Below are 20,332 nucleotides of genomic sequence, written 5' to 3' on the forward strand. Positions count from 1 at the left end.
CACTACCCCCTCCTTTTGTATAATTCCAATCGTGCCATAAGCAATAAAATGTACTATTTCTATATCAAGTATCTCTCCATTATTTATTGTGTTTATATCGTGCCATAAACGGCATCTCAATGTTCAAAATGCCGCCATTGTATAGATACTTAGCTGAAAGGTTTTGCCGTGTGTATGCTCGTTATGGATGTGTTAATCGACCCGACTTGTACAAGTTTCAGATGGCATCCTTCTTCAGAGGTTTACCTTCTCAGTGACATCTGAAGTTCATAAAATTTTTACATTTAATTCTTTTCAGTCTAACTTAAGTGCAATAAGCCTCCTCGCCAGCATCTTAATGGTGGACAAACCATGCTCACATTCCGTGCTAAAATTTATAGTCACATGGACATTCAAAAAGAACCAATCACCACTCTTTGTTCATGTTAGAGCCATTGGGGTAGATTTTCAAAGGGTTGCGTGTGTAAGATACACGCGCAACCCTGGAAAACCTACCCCTGCCTCCTCCTAAGTGCGCCGAGCCTATCTTGCATAGGCTCGGGGGCACGCGCAAGCCCCGGGGCTTGCAAAAAGGGGTGGGGCATGGGCGGTCCAGGGCGTGGCCTGAGCCTCCAGGCACAGCAGCCATTTGCTGCTGTGCCCGGCGCACATAACTTCTTCAACAAAGGTAAAGGGGGGAGGGTTCTAGGTAGGACTGGGGGGCGGGTTAGGTAGGGGGAGGGGGGGGGGAAGGTGCGGGGGGGGGGCAGAAGGAAAGTTCCCTCCGAGGCCGCTCCGATTTCGGAGTGGCCTCGGAGGGAATGGAGGCAGGCTGCGCGGCTCGGCGTGCGCAAGTTGCACAATTGTGCATCCCCTTGCGCGCGCCGACCCTTTATTTTATAACATGCGCGCGGCTGCGAACAAATCTGCACCCGCGCGCAGGTTTTAAAATCTGCCCCATAGTGATACAGGATCGGTGAAGTATGAAAAAGCTATGATTGAACACCTAGCCCAGGAGGGTTATCATAGCATTGGTCTATCAGGACCCCACGCAAGGACTGCAAGATCAGATTAAAAGTTGGTTGAACCGGTGTCGTTTTTGACTCCTAAAGAAAAATATTTTTTGGTACAAAGGCATCCTCGAACCCCAGTGATATATGCAGTTCCAAAAATACACAAAAGTCTTTCAAATCCACCTATTAGGCCCCATCATGTCGTTAAATGGATCATTATTGGAGCCATTAACAATTTTTGTTGACCAATTTTTACAACCTTTGGTGGCATAGAAACCATCATACTTGAAAGATACTATACATTTTTTGAATAGGCTATCAGTGGCGCAGGTCATAGAGGGATCTACTATATTAGTCACAATGGACTTTCAATCGTTGTATACACAAATTCCCCAATGAGTACCAAATACATTTTTAATTTCATTAACAGAGATGGTCCTGTTTAACAAGATCATGGAATCCCTATGGGATCTTCGCTGGTGCCATCGGTCGCCAATTCATATGTGGCAGACTTTGAACAGAAATTGATCTACACATCGGGGTGGATGACACACAACGACCAATGGTATAGATATATAGATGATGTATTCCTGATTTGGAGAGGATCAGAAGATGAATTATGGAGTTTTATGGAATGGATTAATAGTCTGGATACACACTTACAATTTTCTTATCAATACAGCCGTGAACAGGTAGCATACTTGGATGTGCGATTGAGGATTAAGGATAACACTGTGATCACCACGGTTAATAGAAAAGATACAGATAGAAATAATCTGTTGAGATATGAGAGTCATCATCCCACGGAATTTAAACGGGGGTTACCAGTATCACAATTTTTTCGCATACGGCGAATTTGTTCAATGATGGCAGAATTCGAAAGACAGGCAGTCCTATTAGGTCAAAGATTCCTGGCTAGAGGATATCCCAAAAAGGTTATTAGACATGCATACAAACGGGCAAAATATGGCGATCGCAGCACATTGTTACAATACAAACCATGTAAAGAACAGGATCGGATGATTTGCATGTTATCACAGAGTATGTCCACAGGTGCTATCATTACTTCTATTAAAAAACATTGGCATGTATTGGCACTACATGGAATATTTCAGGAGGTGCCCTTAATAGCTACCAAGAGGGGCCATAACATTAGAGACTGTTTGGTTCATTCCCGTTTGAGAGATATTACTCCAACAGAAGAGGGCAGTCATAGATAGTGTGGACAATGCTCAGTCTGTGAAAACACCATTGAAGGGACAACCTGGGTAGATCCAGTAACGGGATATAAAGTGAGGAGGAAGAATGACACAGATTGATTGATTGAGTCAGTGATTTATCTTATAATGTGCCCTTGCCCAAAAGTATATGTGGGACGTACAAGCAGGGCAGTAAAACAGGATCATTGAACATTGTTTGCGGTTACACACGGCAAATTTGACAGCACCAATAGTGACGCATTGCATTGATCACAAACATACATTTGGACAGTTACAATGGAATGTGATAGATAACATTGCTAAAAGAGAAGGGGACGTTCTCAGCAACTTTAAATTATCGCGAACAATTCTGGATTTTTAAATTACGATCTGAACCACCCAGTGGTTTGAACGAGGATCTGGATTGGATGTCTCTAAGATGAACAGAGTGGTGATTGGTTCTTTTTTAATGTCCATGTGACTATAAAGTTTAGCACGGAGTGTGAGCAAGGTTTGTCCGCCATTAGGATGATGGCGAGGAGGCTCATTGCACCTAAGTTAGACTGAAAAGAATTGAATGTACACATTTTATGAACTTCGGGTGTCATTGAGAAGGTAACCCCTGAAGAAGGACGCCATCCGAAACTTGTACAAGTCGGGTCGATCAACACATCCATAACAAGCATTGGAGAGGAAATATCGATACACACGGCAAAAATTTTCAGCTAAATATCTATACAATGGCGGTGTTTTGAACATTGAGATGCCGTTTATGGCACGATATAAACAATAAATAATGGAGAGATACTTGATATAGAAATAGTAAATTTTATTGCTTGTGGCACAATTGGAATTACACAAAAGGTGGGGGGGTGTGTTAATGATTACACAGATGATGGGGTAACCTGGATGGTCCCCGCTTAAATATTATATGAAACCACCACGTTTCACTTAAAAAAAATTTTTTTTACACATAAAAACATTTTTCTTATTATTCTGATTATTGAAAATTTTATGTCTGAGGCCTGCAGACAGGCAAACATTTGGGCACCAATACCCACTGCAGAGACTCTCAAAGACATCAAAGATTGTTTGGACCATGTGTTTTCCACACTCCATTCCCTTGTTCACTAGTGACTCCAGGATGTCATGCTGCTCCTGAGGAAGATGCTCTGACACACCCTTTACATCTTTCAAAATGTTTTATATAGATATTGTCTCATAAAGAGCTGGCAGGATGCTAAATGGGCAATGAGCATAGCTCACTGGAAAACCTTTCTACCAGTAAGCTCAAGGGTATGGGATGCGTCTGGAGGGCACCAAGGAGTGGGTTCTTGATCTTTTGGCCTTGTTTCGCAGTGGATTCGACCTCAAGTGACTGATGAGGTAGCTGCTATTCAAATCTGGGAACCTGTGAGGGTGACTGAGCAAATCACTTTGGCTGGAGCAGAAAACCACACTGATTCCAGCCTTTTCAAATGCACTTTCACTTTATTTACTTTAACAGTAGTTTAAAATAAGATTGACTGCCTACCTATGCAGTACTCTTCCCACTCACTTGGGTTTGTACAGAATAGATTTACAGGAGCTGCTTCTCCTGGAGATGCAGGGACCTTTTGAACCCAGCTGGGCTTACACTCTTATCCTGTCCCAGCTGGTCCCGCTCTCCGGACTTTCCCCTGATCCACAGAGTCCCACCCACAGAGCTCTTTCCCTCTGTGGGATTTAAGGTGGACCAGGCATCTAGCCTGGTCCTGCATATACAAAAAGGAGGAAAACAGGGTCACTCTGTCACAGGCCTTCTGGACAAGATATATCGTGCCTGCCTTCTTATTCACTACAGACAGGAGGTGCTCCCATATTCTCATCTGTATCTCCTGAAGGATCTCGTGGATGGGCCCTGCCACAATATCCTTGGGAAGGGGGAGATCCATGAATTGGAGAATGTCAAGCATTTTCACCCTTGACACTTCCTTCTTCTGCTTTTGCATAAATCTTCAGCACAGGTCTGACCCAGTATGGCATATCTTATGTTCTTATGAGGACTTAGCATCCTGTTTGTTCTCAGAAGAGAACAGTTATTCTTTACAGTTTTGTAAAATCTAGAAGTGATATGTTTAGTGGACAAACCAGGTGCTTATCATAGCTATTGAAATGCTCTTGCTGGTGGTGATTCCTAGTAATATTAAAAAACCCAAAAAACAAACATTCTGCTTATAACATTTACAACCACCTAAAATGTTCCCTCATATGTAAGCAAATACCATCATAAAAAAACTACCATTTACATTCAGAAGCACAATTTACTTCAATCCAGGGTAGTGAATAATGGATGAAGATGCATTGCCTGAACCAGAGCATCCAAGTTCATCTGTTGTTCTTCATCCAGCTAAAACCAATGCTGTTCTGCCCCCCTGGGGCCAGCATCAGTGAAGACCTGGGGCTTCTTTATAACTACAATTTAACTATCAACACCATTTTACTTAGTGCTGTTTTGAAAATTCTGTGATTCCCTATGAATTGCACTAGTTAGGTTATCACTGAATTTCTGCTCTCTGAAATTCTTCACTCAGTTTCTCACATTTAAATATTTTAAATATAAACATTTTTTACCGTTTTGGGCCCTTTCCTCTTGTACCCACTGTTGAAATAGGCAGCGGATCATTTTTTCTCTCCATATCTACTAAATTGTATATCGTTTTTTGACAGTTCAGCACATCCTCATCAGTCAAGCATTCTTTTACAATAACACTGGCTAATGGCACTACCTGTAAAAAAAAAAAGAAAAGAAAAGAGAAAAGCCCTCAACAAAGAGAAAAAAGCACCTCTTTAAAGTTCAACATTCAAACCAAGGACTTTATTTATTTATTTATTTTTAATTTTTATATACCGAAGTTCTTGTAAGGACTACAAATCACTCCGGTTTACATAAAACGATGGTATGCCCAAAATAGAGAAAGGGGCTTTACATGGAACAATAGAACAGAATGCCAATTTAACATAGAAATATTAAAATATATTATAGATACAGTATAAATACAATATAAGTATTTACTAAACTATAGTTGAAATGTTGGTTTTATCAGGATCAACATTGCATGGAGTGCCACAAACAAATTACATAGATAACCTATAGGATTTTATCTTTTGCTAGGTGCACATGCCTTAATTAGTAAAGCATGCTCTGGTGCTGACAAAGGTATATTCAAGTTTGTAGTTCATATCAAGCTATTCTAAGAGAAATGCAATGCTTTATAAACATCTTCACACCTTTGCAGGTTTTTCACATTCTGCTGTCTAAAAACTACAGATCAAAATGTTTTAAAGTAGAAGATTTTTTTCACTGATCTATACAACATACTCTACATTTTCAATGTGAAAGAGCACAAATTCTTTCAAGCTGGCTAGATTGCAGTCTTCCAGTTTTGCCACAAATTTACTATTGGAGTTAGGTCTGGATTATGACTGTGTCACTTGAGGAGCCACTCATATCCCACTTCTTTCTTGCTGAGCCACTCCATTGATGCTTTTGCTTTTTGCTTAGAATCACTGTCACGCTGAAAGGTTAATTGTTGTGTTTGGCAGTCCGTAGGGCAAGGCCTTGGACTGCTGTGCTTACCTCCAGCCCCGAACGCCTGCCTCAGACATCGGGAAAGACCTCCCTGTGCATGCACAGCAGACCGCCACACTGAATCTGCTTCCTATGCTGCTCTCCCCAACGCTGGGCCAGATCCATGCCTAAATGTGTGGCAGACCTCCGTGGTGGGAAAAGACTTGAGGTGCCCAATGATGATGTCTCCAGCAGAGGCCTAAAAGAGGCCACCTCGGCAGCTCTCCCTTGCCTCAGCAATAGGTCGACTACCTGTTTCAGTACAGCCACTGCGTGTTCCTGCGCTCCTAGTTTGCTCATTGCTCCTGGTTGTTTCCTGTGTTCTTGGTCCTTGTCTTGTCAGTGCTGGTCCGTGTTCCTGAATTCCTGCCTTCAGTTCTTCTTCAGCTTCTTGTGGTCAGTCTTCAGTTCCTTGTCTTCAAGCCTTCAGTCTTTAGTGTCTTTCTCTGCCCGCCTGTGCTGTTCCTTTCCTTCCTGCCTAGCTCTCCATCCTGCGTTTACCTGGGACAGATCTCTGGTTTTGATTTTGGATTGCTGCTCGACTCTGATTGAACTCTTCCTGACACTGACCATAACCTGCTTCTCATCCTCGATAGAACTCTGCCTGCCACTGACCACTGCCTGACTCTGAAGCCGCTTGTATTCAACCTGCTCAGTACCCTGGCTAATAACAACTACAGATCTTCACCGTCATCAGAGGTCCGTGCCTAAGTCCTGCCGGCTCTCGCACCCGAGGGCTCAACTTAAGGGAGCAAGGGCTGGTATAAGTGAAGTTCCAGTTGGGCCTCTGCCACAGCCAGCTCTGCCAACTGACGGTGGGGACCTGCAGGTCTCTTCCTTGAAGGTAGTACCAATTTCACCCTGGCCTAAGGGTCTACGTCTGCAACAGATTGCTAAGACCATAGGCTCGGCGGATGCTATGGCCCTCAAGGCCAATCCTTGCCTAGTTCAAAGACTCCAAGAGCAGCAGGACCTCCTCGAGCTCCTAGCGGCTTCCATGGAGTGACAACACCTGATTGGAGGCAACCACAGCTTCGACTGCACCAGCCCCGCCTGCGGCTGCCTCATCCAGCCTTGCTGTATCCCCAGTACGCCAGGGACCTGAAACAGTGTTGGGGATTTTTAAATCAATGCTAAACGCATTTTTCCCTCCAGGTGGCACTCTTCCCAGAAGACACCGTAAAAAGTTTTATTTTCTTGCTGCTCAATGGTATGGCCCTAGCCAAGCCTGTTGTGGGAGCACCCTGACCCGATCCTCTGGGTTCTGCAGTGGTTTGTGACCGCATTCAAGACAGTCTTCGATGAACCCAATCGACTGGCCTCCTTGGGTTCAACCTCCTCCATCTGTGCCAAGGCACCTGGTCTCTAATGGACTATGCCATAGAGTTCTGGACCCTGGTCTTCAAGCTCAATTGGCAGGAGGACTGCCTCTGCAGCATCTTCCTGGATAGCTTGTCCTCCTGAATAAAAAATGAGCTAGCTGCCTGCAAGCTTCCAGAGTCCCTGGACTGGCTGACAAGAATGACTGCCGCATCCAACAACAGGCCAGGGAGCTCCACCCTCCTCGCAGGGCCATCACGCTGGCTTCCCGCTTTCAGCACCCGCTCTCTCTGCCAGCACCAGCTCCAGTGCCCCAGGAGTGCTCAGTCGAACCCATGCAGCTCAGGCAGAGTTGCCTCGTCCCCAAAGAGAGACTCCATCGACACCAGTAAGGCCTCTGTCTCTATTGTGCTGGTACAGGGCACTGGCCTGCTCACTGTCCCATCAAGCCGGGAAACTTCAGAGCCTAGAATCTAGGATACACAACGCCCGCTCTCCAATTAACCCTTCCAGTGACAATCACTATAGGTGACTGGAACTTCACCACTTGGGCTCTGGTGGACTCTGGAGCTGGAGGGAACTTGCTGATAAAAGCTCTGGTGGATATCTTACAGCTTTCCACGGTTCCCAGGAAGTCCCCTTTAAACTTTTCATCTATATATGGGAAACTGTTGCCTGGTCAAATCACTCTGGCCACTGCGACCCTGCCTACTACACAAGGAAGAACTAGCTTTCCATGTCATAGATTGAGCCATTCACTCCATAATGCTGGGGGCTCCCCTAGCTCCAGCTGCAGTCCCCACAATTCAACTGGGTCACATTGCAACTCATCCGCCGGGGCCCGCTATGCCAGGATTTGTGTTTGGAGTGGGTGGACCCCCCTCTCCACTTACCCTTGGCCTCTATACTTCTGGGCCTTCCTCTGCACAAAAAAAAAAAAAAGACAGACATTTCCACTTACAGGGAGTACAACTGCATAATCGAGTTGCTGCCCAATAATAAGCCTCCATGGGACAGGTTATACCCCTTGTCCCTCCCTGAGATGAAGGCCATGTCAGCATACATCCGTGAGAACCTATATCGGGGCTTCATTCAATGATCCATGTCCCCCGGCAAGTGCCGGGCTTTTCTTTGTGGGTAAAAAGGATGGCTTGCTCCGGCCGTGCATTGACTACCATGGTTTAAATGCCATTACCAAGGAAGATCGATATCCCTTACCGTTAATCTCGGAACTCTTCAACTACCTCCAAGGGGTAGAAATCTTTATGAAACTAGACCTGTAAGAAGCCTACAACTTGATTCGAATTAAACCTGGCAATGAATGGAAGACAGCATTCAACACATGGTACGGCCATTATGAGTACTTGGTAATGTCCTTTGGGCTATGCAATGCCCCAGCTGTCTTCCAAAAATGATAAGAACCTAAGAACATAAGAAAATGCCATACTGGGTCAGACCAAGGGTCCATCAAGCCCAGCATCCTGTTTCCAACAGTGGCCAATCCAGGCCATAAGAACCTGGCAAGTACCCAAAAACTAAGTCTATTCCATGTAACCATTGCTAATGGCAGTGGCTATTCTCTAAGTGAACTTAATAGCAGGTAATGGACTTCTCCTCCAAGAACTTATCCAATCCTTTTTTAAACACAGCTATACTAACTGCACGAACCACATTCTCTGGCAACAAATTCCAGAGTTTAATTGTGCGTTGAGTAAAAAAGAACTTTCTCCGATTAGTTTTAAATGTGCCCCATGCTAACTTCATGGAGTGTCCCCTAGTCCTTCTACTATCCGAAAGAGTAAATAACCGATTCACATCTACCCGTTCTAGACCTCTCATGATTTTAAACACCTCTATCATATCCCCACTCAGTCGTCTCTTCTCCAAGCTGAAAAGTCCTAACCTCTTTAGTCTTTCCTCATAGGGGAGTTGTTCCATTCCCCTTATCATTTTGGTAGCCCTTCTCTGTACCTTCTCCATCGCAATTATATCTTTTTTGAGAGATTTTCCGGAATTTCTTCTACATCTGTGTGATCATATAACTTGACAACACCTTCATTTTCTCCCAGGATCTCAGCTCCCATCACCATGAAGTACAGTTGTGCTCATAAGTTTACATACTCCTGGAAAAATTTGAAAGATGTACAGCATTTTAAATATGAGAATGACTACCAATAGTACCTTTTTTTTGCATATACAATCATCCAGACGTCTGCAATTTAATTGACCTTCATACTAGGCAGAATCGCAATCTAGTATAATCAATCTGTCACAGTGTGTGTTAACTAAAGAACAACAACAGGTACTACAAAAAGGGTTGTTTTTTGTCCCATACTGTTACGATCCCGGTCACTAGATTAATGACCGGGCACTTACCTCTGCAAACCGCGCCGCGAAACGCCGGGTTTTTGGCCTTCCAGGCCGCATGGCAGCGGCGTCTCCACAAGGAGACGCCGCCGAAGACTCCTCCCCTCGACTAGGGAACGCGCGCGCGCGCGAGGGCCAGCGTTTTGTGCCGTCAGCACCCGGATGTGCTGACACGCCTCCTGTGACGTCAGACGCCGGGTGGGGGATTTAAACAAGGCGCTTGTGTTTCCAAAATGCCTTGCAACGAGGTTCCTTCCTTGAAGAGCTAGTTGCCGTCCTGCTCGTCTGGTTCTCGTTTCCAGCCTGCTTGTCTTCGGATTCTGCCTGCCTGACCTTGATTCTTGCCTGCCGCCTGGTTCCTGGACTTCAGCCTGTGATTCTGACTTCTGCCTGATTGCCACCTGCCGTGACTCCAGTTCGTGACCCCGACTTCTGCTTGCCCGCCGCCTGCCTTGACTCCGGTTCGTGACTCCAACCTTGCCTGCCTGCCGCCTGCCTTGACTCCGGTTCGTGACTCCAACCTTGCCTGCCTGCCGCCTGCCTTGACCCCGGTCCGTGACTCCGTCCTGCCAGCTCGCTGCCTGCCCTGATTCCGGTTCGTATTCCTTCCTGGGTTTCGTCAGATCTTCGCCTAAGTCCCAGCGGTCCGGGTCCCTACGGGCTCCTCCTGGGGGGACCTCGGGCTTCCAGGGTGAAGACTCCTAAGTCCTAGCGACCCGGACTCCCACAGCTCCTCTGGAGGGGTCACGGGTTTCCAAGTGAAGCTTCGTCAGCCCAGTGTGTGTTCTGCCTCCCGCCCGCCCTTCCAGGTCGGTCGGCCTAAGGATCCACTTCCGGAATTGGACAGTCACAACAGTTTGCAAGGCCATGGATCCGGCAGACCTCGCTGGTCTCCAGGCCATCCCGGGGCTTGCCCAGCGGCTGGTGCAGCAGCAGCAGGTACTGGATTCCTTAGTAGCCACAGTGGAGCGTATGGCTACCCGTATGGATGCCGAACCTCCCGCACCTGTTCCAGTGCCAGCACCCGCTCCGGTTGTCACGCTCCAGACACCCACGCAGCTCCCTGCTCAGTCACGATACGCAGGGGACGGCAAGGGGTGTCGTGGATTTCTAAACCAGTGCTTTGTACGGTTTGCTTTACTTCCTAACCAGTTCCCCATGGACTCCGTCAAGGTCGCATACATTTTCTCCTTGCTGGATGGGAAGGCTCTGAATTGGGCATCGCCCATGTGGGAGAAGAATGATACCACCCTCACTAACCTAGATCTCTTCGTGGCCAGTTTCAGGGCCGCCTTCGATGAACCCGCTTGCCAGAACTCGGCAACTTCGGAACTACTACAACTTCGGCAAGGAGCATGCACTTTAGCCGAATACGCCTTGGAGTTTCGCACCCTTGCTCTAGAGGTGGGCTGGCGTGATGATGCTCTTCGTGGGATTTTCCTTGAAGGACTGGCAGGTCGAATTAAGGATGTACTGGCCGCCAGAGACATTCCTGACGATCTCAACACGCTTATTGAGCTCACTGGTCGCATCGATCAGCGCTTGCAACAAAGAGCCAGGGAGGTACGGCCCCCGCGACGTATGTCGCCTCTTGCTCCTGCCTTCTCGAGGCCGCTCATGCCGGCTCCTCGGTCCACGGGGGCTTCTGCCGAACCCTCCTCCGAGGAACCTATGCAGCTAGGAAGGACCTCCCTATCTGAAGAAGAAAAACGCCGCCGGTCTATGGGGCTGTGTCTGTATTGCGGTGGAAAGGGACACTTCTTTTCACAATGCAAGGAACGGCCGGAAAATGCTCGCGCCTAGGAGTGATGGAGGAGTGTGTCCTGGGCTGTCTTCAATGCTGCTCCTCAATGTACAGTACCTGTAACTCTAAAGTTCCCGGGAGGTTCCTTTGAAACGCAAGCTCTGATTGACTCCGGGGCTGGAGGGAACTTTATCACTCGTGCACTTGTGCAACACCTTCAGTTATCTATACGACCTTGTGAGCCTCCACTGCGGGTTACCTCCATTCAGGGAACTCCTTTGCCTGGTAGCATATCCGAAGCCACAACTCCGCTCACACTTCAAACTGGTCTATTACACGAAGAGAAAATCTCATTTCTAGTCTTGGAGAGGTCAGTACACCCAGTAGTCCTGGGCCTGCCTTGGTTGCAGCAACATTCTCCGGTGATTCGCTGGGAGGACTTACAAATTACCCAATGGAGCCCTCATTGTTTTCAGTCTTGCATTAAGACCACGGTGGTTCCACCCATTCCCTTGGCACACGCCGGGGCTTTACTTCCAGCTCCGTACAGTGATTTCTCCGATGTTTTCTCGAAAGAAATGGCGGAACTACTGCCTCAGCATCGCCCCTTCGACTGTGCTATAGAACGTCTTCCCGGTGCAGTACCACCAAGGGGTAGGGTGTATCCCCTCTCTCAGCCAGAGACTAAAGCCATGTCAGATTATATCAAAGAAAACCTTGCTAAAGGATTCATTCGGCCGTCTAAATCGCCTGCAGGGGCAGGATTCTTTTTTGTGGCTAAGAAAGATGGTTCTCTGCGACCCTGCATCAATTATCGAGGCTTGAATACCATCACCAAGAAGAATCGGTACCCGTTACCATTGATTCCTGAATTGCTAGACAAAATCCAAGGGGCTCGAGTTTTTACGAAACTGGACTTAAGAGGGGCCTATAACTTGGTTCGTATCCGTCCCGGGGATGAATGGAAGACTGCCTTCAATACCCGGGACGGACACTATGAGTACTTGGTTATGCCATTCGGCTTATGTAACGTCCCCGCAGTATTTCAGCATCTCATGAAAGAGATTCTGAGGGAGTTGCTAAACTCTTGTGTCATAGTATATTTGGACGATGTCCTCATTTTCTCACAAGACTTGAACACCCATCGACGCCAAGTTCGACAAGTACTTCAGATTCTCCGGGACCAGCATCTCTACGCAAAACTTGAAAAGTGTCTATTTGAGCAGGACTCTTTGCCCTTTTTGGGATATATTATTTCCGCCACAGGATTCAGCATGGACCCCGAAAAGGTATCCGCTATTAAGAAGTGGCCTCAACCTATTGGCCTAAAGGCGTTGCAATGCTTTTTAGGCTTCGCAAACTTTTACAGGCACTTTATCCCCGGATATTCCCGGCTAGTAGCACCACTGACCGCTTTAACTAAAAAGGGAGTGGATACGCAACACTGGACTCCAGAAACTTGTAAAACCTTCCAGGATTTGAAAGACACGTTCTTGTTGGACACTTGTCTACGCCATCCTGATCCGCTACGTCCCTTCATTGTAGAGGTGGATGCTTCTAGCGTAGCGGTAGGAGCAGTGCTGTCTCAGTACTCCAGTTCTGGAAACTTATTACCGTGCTCCTACTTCTCTAAAAAGTTCACGCCTGCCGAGAGTAACTACGGGATAGGCGATAAGGAACTCCTGGCCATTAAGTTGGCTTTCGAAGAGTGGAGACAGTGGTTGGAGGGAGCGCAACATCAAGTCACCGTGTATACGGACCATAAAAACCTCGAGTTCCTTTCGCAAGCCCAGCGCCTTAATCCCAGGCAAGCTCGCTGGTCGCTATTTTTTAGTCGATTCGACTTCATTCTCAAGTACCGACCGGCTTCAAAGAATGTTCGAGCCGATGCCCTATCGCGAAATACCATCTTTGAGGAAAAGGATGACCCCCCCGCAGTACATCATCAACCCGGCTAAAATCTTCCTTGCCAACACCAGTATATCCACTCCAGGAAGAGTGGTAGTTCCTCAACGGGACCGTAGGAAAGTCCTTGAGTGGGCTCACGACTCTCTCACGGGAGGTCACGCCGGTCGAGTGAGGACCTTAACTCTTTTGAACCGATACTACTGGTGGCCTCGAGTGCGACTAGACGTACACGAATATGTAGCATCTTGCCCAGTATGCGCCAGACAGAAGCCTCTCTCCGGACGACCCTGGGGACTTCTTCAACCCCTGCCAATTCCCACGGAACCTTGGACCCACATCGCCACAGATTTTGTGGTCGATTTACCTCCTTCAGAGGGTCATACGGTAATTTGGGTCACCGTGGACCGATTTTCTAAAATGGTTCACTTGGTACCCCTACCCAAACTTCCATCAGCACCAGAATTGGCGTGTCTATTTACACAACATATATTCCGAGCTCATGGTCTCCTGCAGAGCATTGTCTCTGATCGTGGGTCTCAATTTACAGCCCGCTACTGGCGCGCCCTTTGTAAAAAATTTGGAGTACAATTGAATCTATCTACCGCATTTCATCCACAAAGCAATGGACAAACGGAACGGATGAATCGGTCTCTCAAATTATTTCTCCGCAGTTTCATTTCTGAAAAAAGAGACAATTGGGTTTCATTTCTGCCTTGGGCTGAATTCGCCTACAATAATCATAAGCATTCAGTTACTGGTCAATCTCCATTCCAGACCGTCTTTGGACGCCATCACAGACCGCCTGTTCCACTTCCCGTGGATGTTCCGTCACCAGCGGCCCAGACAGTGGCCACGCAGCTTCATCAACTTTGGAAAATTCTTCAACAGCGACTTTCCATTGCAGCACAAAGAGCACGAAGAGGGGCAAATCGCCATCGACGTCCCGCACCAGAATTTTTACCCGGCACTAAGGTATGGCTAAGTACCAAGAACCTTCACTTCCCAGGTTGTTCTCGCAAGTTGGGTCCTAAATTCTGTGGTCCTTTCCCCGTGGCTGAACGTATAGGTCTGGTGTCCTATCGACTTCGTCTTCCATCATCTCTACGTATTCACAATGTGTTTCATGTGTCCCTCTTGAAACCTGTAGTGTACTCTCGTTTCCACCGGCTCACTCCTGATGAGATCTCAGTCTCTTCACATGAAGAACCAGTGTATCAAGTACACGAGGTACGTGATGTGCGCTTTCACAATCGCCGATGGGAGTATTTACTAGCATGGGAGGGCTGTGGATCCGAAGAAGACTCCTGGGAACCTACACGAAACATTTTGGACAAGTCCCTACTGACTCAGTTCCACCTAGACAATCCCGGAAAGCCCGGTCCTCTTCGGAGGGGGCGTAAAAGGGGGGGTACTGTTACGATCCCGGTCACTAGATTAGTGACCGGGCACTTACCTCTGCGAACCGCGCCGCGAAACGCCGGGTTTTTGGCCTTCCAGGCCGCATGGCAGCGGCGTCTCCACGAGGAGATGCTGCCGAAGACTCCTCCCCTTGACTAGGGAACGCGCGCGAGGGCCAGCGTTTTGTGCCGTCAGCACCCGGATGTGCTGACACGCCTCCTGTGATGTCAGACGCCGGGTGGGGGATTTAAACAAGGCGCTTGCGTTTCCAAAATGCCTTGCAACGAGGTTCCTTCCTTGAAGAGCTAGTTGCCGTCCTGCTCGTCTGGTTCTCGTTCCCAGCCTGCTTGTCTTCGGATTCTGCCTGCCTGACCTTGATTCTTGCCTGCCGCCTGGTTCCTGGACTTCAGCCTGTGATTCTGACTTCTGCCTGATTGCCACCTGCCGTGACTCCAGTTCGTGACCCCGACTTCTGCTTGCCCGCCGCCTGCCTTGACCCCGGTCCGTGACTCCGTCCTGCCAGCTCGCTGCCTGCCCTGATTCCGGTTCGTATTCCTTCCTGGGTTTCGTCAGATCTTCGCCTAAGTCCCAGCGGTCCGGGTCCCTACGGGCTCCTCCTGGGGGGACCTCGGGCTTCCAGGGTGAAGACTCCTAAGTCCTAGCGACCCGGACTCCCACAGCTCCTCTGGAGGGGTCACGGGTCTCCAGGTGAAGCTTCGTCAGCCCAGTGTGTGTTCTGCCTCCCGCCCGTCCTTCCAGGTCGGTCGGCCTAAGGATCCACTTCCGGAATTGGACAGTCACAACACATACCATCATTATGATTCTTTCAAATATAGAAGAGATTTATTTAGATTTATCAGAAAACTCCAGGTGACTATTTTTGCACAACACACTTCACCATGGGATGGCTCCATAGTACATCCTAAATCTTGTTGGTTAGCACCTAGAATGATCGATCCAGGCATTAAAACATTTATTGATTTGATATTGGTGGATTTAAAATGAGTAGAAGAGACTATAGTCACACCACGGTATAATTTGACTAAAAAGGAGCATGAGGCATTACAATCGCTTAGAGAGAACCATGCTATTATTATAAAATAGGCAGACAAGGGAGGCGCGATTGTTCTGTAAGATAGAGTTATGTAAACAATGTTTTAGCTCATTTAGAAGATCAAGCTAGTTATAAGATCTTGGATAGTGATCCTACGAAAGGTTTATAGAAGATGCTAGTATTCAAGGTTTTTTGACATCTTAGGAGCATAGGTTTTTACAAGTAGTTTTCCCAACCACGCCATCTACATGGTCCCTACGATACATAAAAATCTTGCGAATCCTCCTGGCAGACCAATTGTGACCACCATAGGTTCAATTTTAGAACTGTTGTCCCCCTTTGTTGATTAATTTCTACAACCGTATGTAATAGTGTTGCGTCTGTCGGTCGCAGACGGCTGCGACCGCTCTTGCCTTACCTCTTTTCTTCACTTTTCCTTGGCCAGGATGGCTGCCTCCGGTGCCGGGTGCCTCGGCGTCTCCAGCTTAGCATGGGCATTCCAGTCCGCCATGCTCACTCCCGTGGCCTCCTAGGGTGCGCGCGCACATCTCCTACTCTCAAATACACATCATGGTGGGAACCTCGGGGGCATCCCCACCACATGACATCAATAACTCCGGGTATTTAAAGCCTCCGCTTCGCTACCACCTTTGAGTTAGCAAGAACGTCGGTTTAAGCTACTCTGATCGCTTTAAGCTGCACGCTTAGATGCCACTCTACACTCCAAGGGCCTTGCTCCTTTAGAAGCTCAAGACACCCGCTCCTCGGGGGTCTCTCACTTACATCGCCCTTCGGGGCCTCTACTGAGACAACCGCTCCTCGGGGGTCTCTATCTCTTATTCTTTTCAGGATCTCCGGAATATCAGGTACTCGCTCCTTGAGGGCCTACCAGTCTATGTATCCTGTACCATGGACCTTCGGTCCCACCATCTCACTACCAGGAAGACGCCTACACTCCTGTGAGTACCTCTACGATCCGGTGCTCCAACTCCACCCACCAGGCTTGGCGTTGCCCGCACCCTGGGTCCCCACCTCTCTTGAACATCTGGGTGAGATTCTACATCTGAGACTGTTGAACGTATTGGCACCTCGCGGACCTCAGTGCCTCACCTTCCTGCTTCATACCATCTATATACAGCAGTACAATAAAGCCATCCATTCATTCAGTGTCTGCTGAGTTTAGCCTATCACTGTGGTTCCCCACGGGGCCCCTCCCCATGGGCAGAGTCATCCCCACAGTGACCAAGGGTCCACAATGCCACAAACACAACAGATTGCTAATTCCATGGACTTCACTCAGCTCGCAGCCCTGCAGGCCATCCCTGGCCTAGCCCAGCGGATCACGGAACAACAAAAGTCTTTGGAGAGCCTAGCTACTGCCTTCATTCAGTTACATGCTCAACTGAATTCTTCAGCTCCTCCTGAGAAGGAATTGCTGTCCCCAGTGGTAACTCTCAAGACCACTGTACCTTTATCCACACCTACCCGCTTTACGGGTGAAGCCAAGATGTGCAAAGGGCTTGTTAAACATGCATGCATTTTTCATTACAGCCTACTCTCTTTCCCACTGTAGCTTCCAAGACCACCTACATCCTATCATTCCTAGAAAGACGAGCCCTGGCCTGGGCTTTACCATTATGGGAACGTGAAGATCCTATCCTGAATGACTTACCAGGATTCCTAAAATTTTTTAAGACTGTTTTGATGACCCGGCTTGCCAGACTGTCGCTGGATCTGCTTTGCTCAATCTTCAGCAAGGTAACAAGCCGCTTACAGACTTCGCAATTGAATTTAAGACTTTAGCATCCAAATTACATTGGGACCCTGGATGTTTACATGCCATATTCATGGAGGGCCTCAACTCTCGCTCAAAGGACGAGTTAGTGGATCGTGATTTGCCTGATACCCTTGAGTCTCTGATGGAATTGGCTGGGAGAACTGACCGCCACATCTGCGACCGAACTCTGGCGGCAAAGAGTCCACGAAAGTCTACGGTGGGGGCTAACCGTCCTAAACCTGTGCCGATTGCTTCTAGCTTACCGTCTGCATCCTTAGAGGAAGAAGAGCCTATGCAGTTAGGCTGTAGCCACTTAACTTCCAAGGAGAGACGTTTCCGCAAGCGCATGGGGTTATGCATGTATTGTGGCCAATCGGGCCATGCAGTCCAAACCTGCCTCATCTATCCGGGAAACTGATGGGCCTAGGATTTGCAGGAGGACTTCTCCTGGGCCTCACCTCTCCTACTCCTCCATTATCCTTACCAGTATCGCTGTTCTGTGGAGGTCTTGAATTTCAGACTCTCGCGCTCATTGACTCCGGTGCAGGAGGTAATTTTATTCTGAAGCACTTAGTTGAACATCTACGGATTCCTACCACACCAATAGCTAAGCCTGTGCTATCGTCCTCTATCCATGGAGAACCACTTCCTGGAGAAGTTTCATTGATCACTCAGGCCATTGGCCTGCGCACTGGAGCTCTACATTCAGAATCCATTTCATTTCTAGTATTGGAAAAAGCCATGCATCCGGTGGTATTGGGGCTGCCTTGGCTTCAAGACCATATGCCACAATTTAATTGGGCCACGTTGGAACTGTCCCGGTGGGGACCAGACTATCATGGTCGGTGTCTTGTGGAAGTTTCACCGCTCCTTTGCATGCCCACCACTCATCATTACCTGGTTTACCTCCACAATACGCCTCCTTCCAGAATGTTTTCTCAAAACAAGCAGCTGATGTTCTTCCACCGCACAGAGTGTTTGACTGTGCCATAATTCTGAAACCTAATTCAGAACCTTCCAAAGGAAGAGTTTTTCAGTAGCTGAAACTAAAGCGATGTCTACCTAACATTCAAGAAAATCTACAAAAGGGATTCATCAGACCCTCCAAATCTCTTGCTGGTGCAGGCTTCTTTTTCGTAGGGAAGAAAGATGGCACCTTACGCCCCTGCATCGACTACAGGGGTCTGAATGAGATTACCATCAAGGACAGGTATCCCCTGCCCTTAATTTCTGAACTGTTCAATAGGCTCCAAGGAGCCAAAATATTCTCCAAATTAGACCTTAAGGGAGCTTACAACTTGGTGCGTATTCGAGAAGGAGATGAATGGAAGACTGCTTTTAACACCCGTGATGGACACTTTGAATACCTCATCATGCCCTTCGGTTTAAGTAACACACCTGCAGTCTTGAACGACATTTTAAGGGACTTACTTTATCAATGTGTGGTAGTATATCTCGATGATACACTGATCTTTTCTCAAGATCTGCAAACTCATCAGAAGGATGTCAAGAAAGTCCTAAGACGCCTGCGTGAGTACTATTTATACGCAAAGCTTGAAAAGTGCGAATTCCACAAAGCGTCTGTACCCTTCCTGGGATACATTATTTCTAAGAACGGTTTTCAAATGGACCCTAAGAAATTAGAAAGTATCGAGGACTGGCCTCAATCTACAGGCCTGAAGACACTGCGTCGCTTCTTGGGCTTCACCAATTACTACCGTCCTTTATTAAAAACTACTCGTCATTGACAGTCCCTCTAACCGCTATAACCAAGAAGGGAGCCAACTCTGCCAATTGGTCTCCAGAAGCCATATCAGCCTGATGCTCAAAGAGGCTTTTCAGAAGAAGCCGTATCTCCACCACCCTGACCCACACCGTCCTTTCATCGTGGAGGTCGACGCATCAGATGTTGGTGTGGGGGCAGTTCTAAGTCAGTACAGCGAATCCAATGTGCTCCATTCCTTGCTTCTTCTTCTCAAGGCGATTCTCGCCTGCCGAGAGAAATTATGGGATAGGAGACAAGGAGTTACTCGCAATCAAGCTGGCTTTTGAAGAATGGCGTCCTTGGCTAGAAGGCGCACAACACCAAATTGTAGTGTACACCGATCACAAGAATCTGGATTACCTTCAACATGCTCAATGACTCAATCACCATCAAGCGAGATGGTTTTCAACATTTTTTACTTCATTCTGAAGTATCGTCCAGGAGAGAACACTCGGGCTGATGCCCTTTCACGATCCTTCTCCCCTCAGAATGTGCTGGACGAACCCAGTCATATCATTGATCCCGAAAGAGTGGTCCTCGCAGCCACTCCTACAGAACCCACCGGGAAGACGGTGGTCGCCAGAAATTTAAGGAAAAAGCTGTTGAAGTGGGCACATGATTCCCATTTGGCAGGCCATCCGGGACAGAGTCGTACCCTAGCTATGTTACAAAGATACTATTGGTGGCCAACCATGAAAAAGGACGTACAAGCTTATGTGGGTTCCTGCGCTGTTTGTGCCAAACAAAAACCACCACTTGGGCTTCCTTGAGGCCTATTACAGCCTCAACCATCGCCGGATGAACCATGGACGCATATAGCAACGAATTTCGTTGTGGACCTGCCATCATCCAACGGAAATAACACCATTTGGGTCACGGTTGACCGCTTCTCCAAAATGGCACATTTTGTAGCGCTACCAGGATTGCTCTCTGCTACAGAGTTAGCAAAACTCTTTATTAAACACATCTTCCGCCATCATGGGATGCCTAAGCATATCCTATCTGACAGAGGAGTACAATTTACTGCAAAGTTTTGGAGAGCATGTTGTCAAAAATTTGACATCGCCTTGGATTTAACCTCTGCCTACCATCCTCAGTCTAACGGTCAGACTGAGAGGATGAATAGAACACTGAAAAAATTTCTGCGATCCCATGTCAATTCTAGACAGAACGACTGGGCTGAATTACTGCCTTTGGC

General features: G+C 47.7%; 1 protein-coding gene across 2 annotated transcripts in view; it reads right to left on the reverse strand.

Annotated features, from left to right (window-relative positions):
* The window catches only part of INTS13 (integrator complex subunit 13), a 560,030-nt gene that overhangs the window by 101,115 nt on the left and 438,583 nt on the right, over positions 1–20,332 (reverse strand). For both annotated transcript variants that reach the window (XM_029600167.1, XM_029600168.1), the window contains exon 14: positions 4,805–4,959. In XM_029600167.1, coding sequence (XP_029456027.1) covers positions 4,805–4,959 — 155 coding nt within the window. The remainder of the gene's footprint in view (positions 1–4,804; positions 4,960–20,332) is intronic.

The sequence above is a fragment of the Rhinatrema bivittatum genome, chromosome 4 (assembly GCF_901001135.1).
Source record: "Rhinatrema bivittatum chromosome 4, aRhiBiv1.1, whole genome shotgun sequence".
NCBI classification, from domain to species: Eukaryota; Metazoa; Chordata; class Amphibia; order Gymnophiona; family Rhinatrematidae; genus Rhinatrema; species Rhinatrema bivittatum.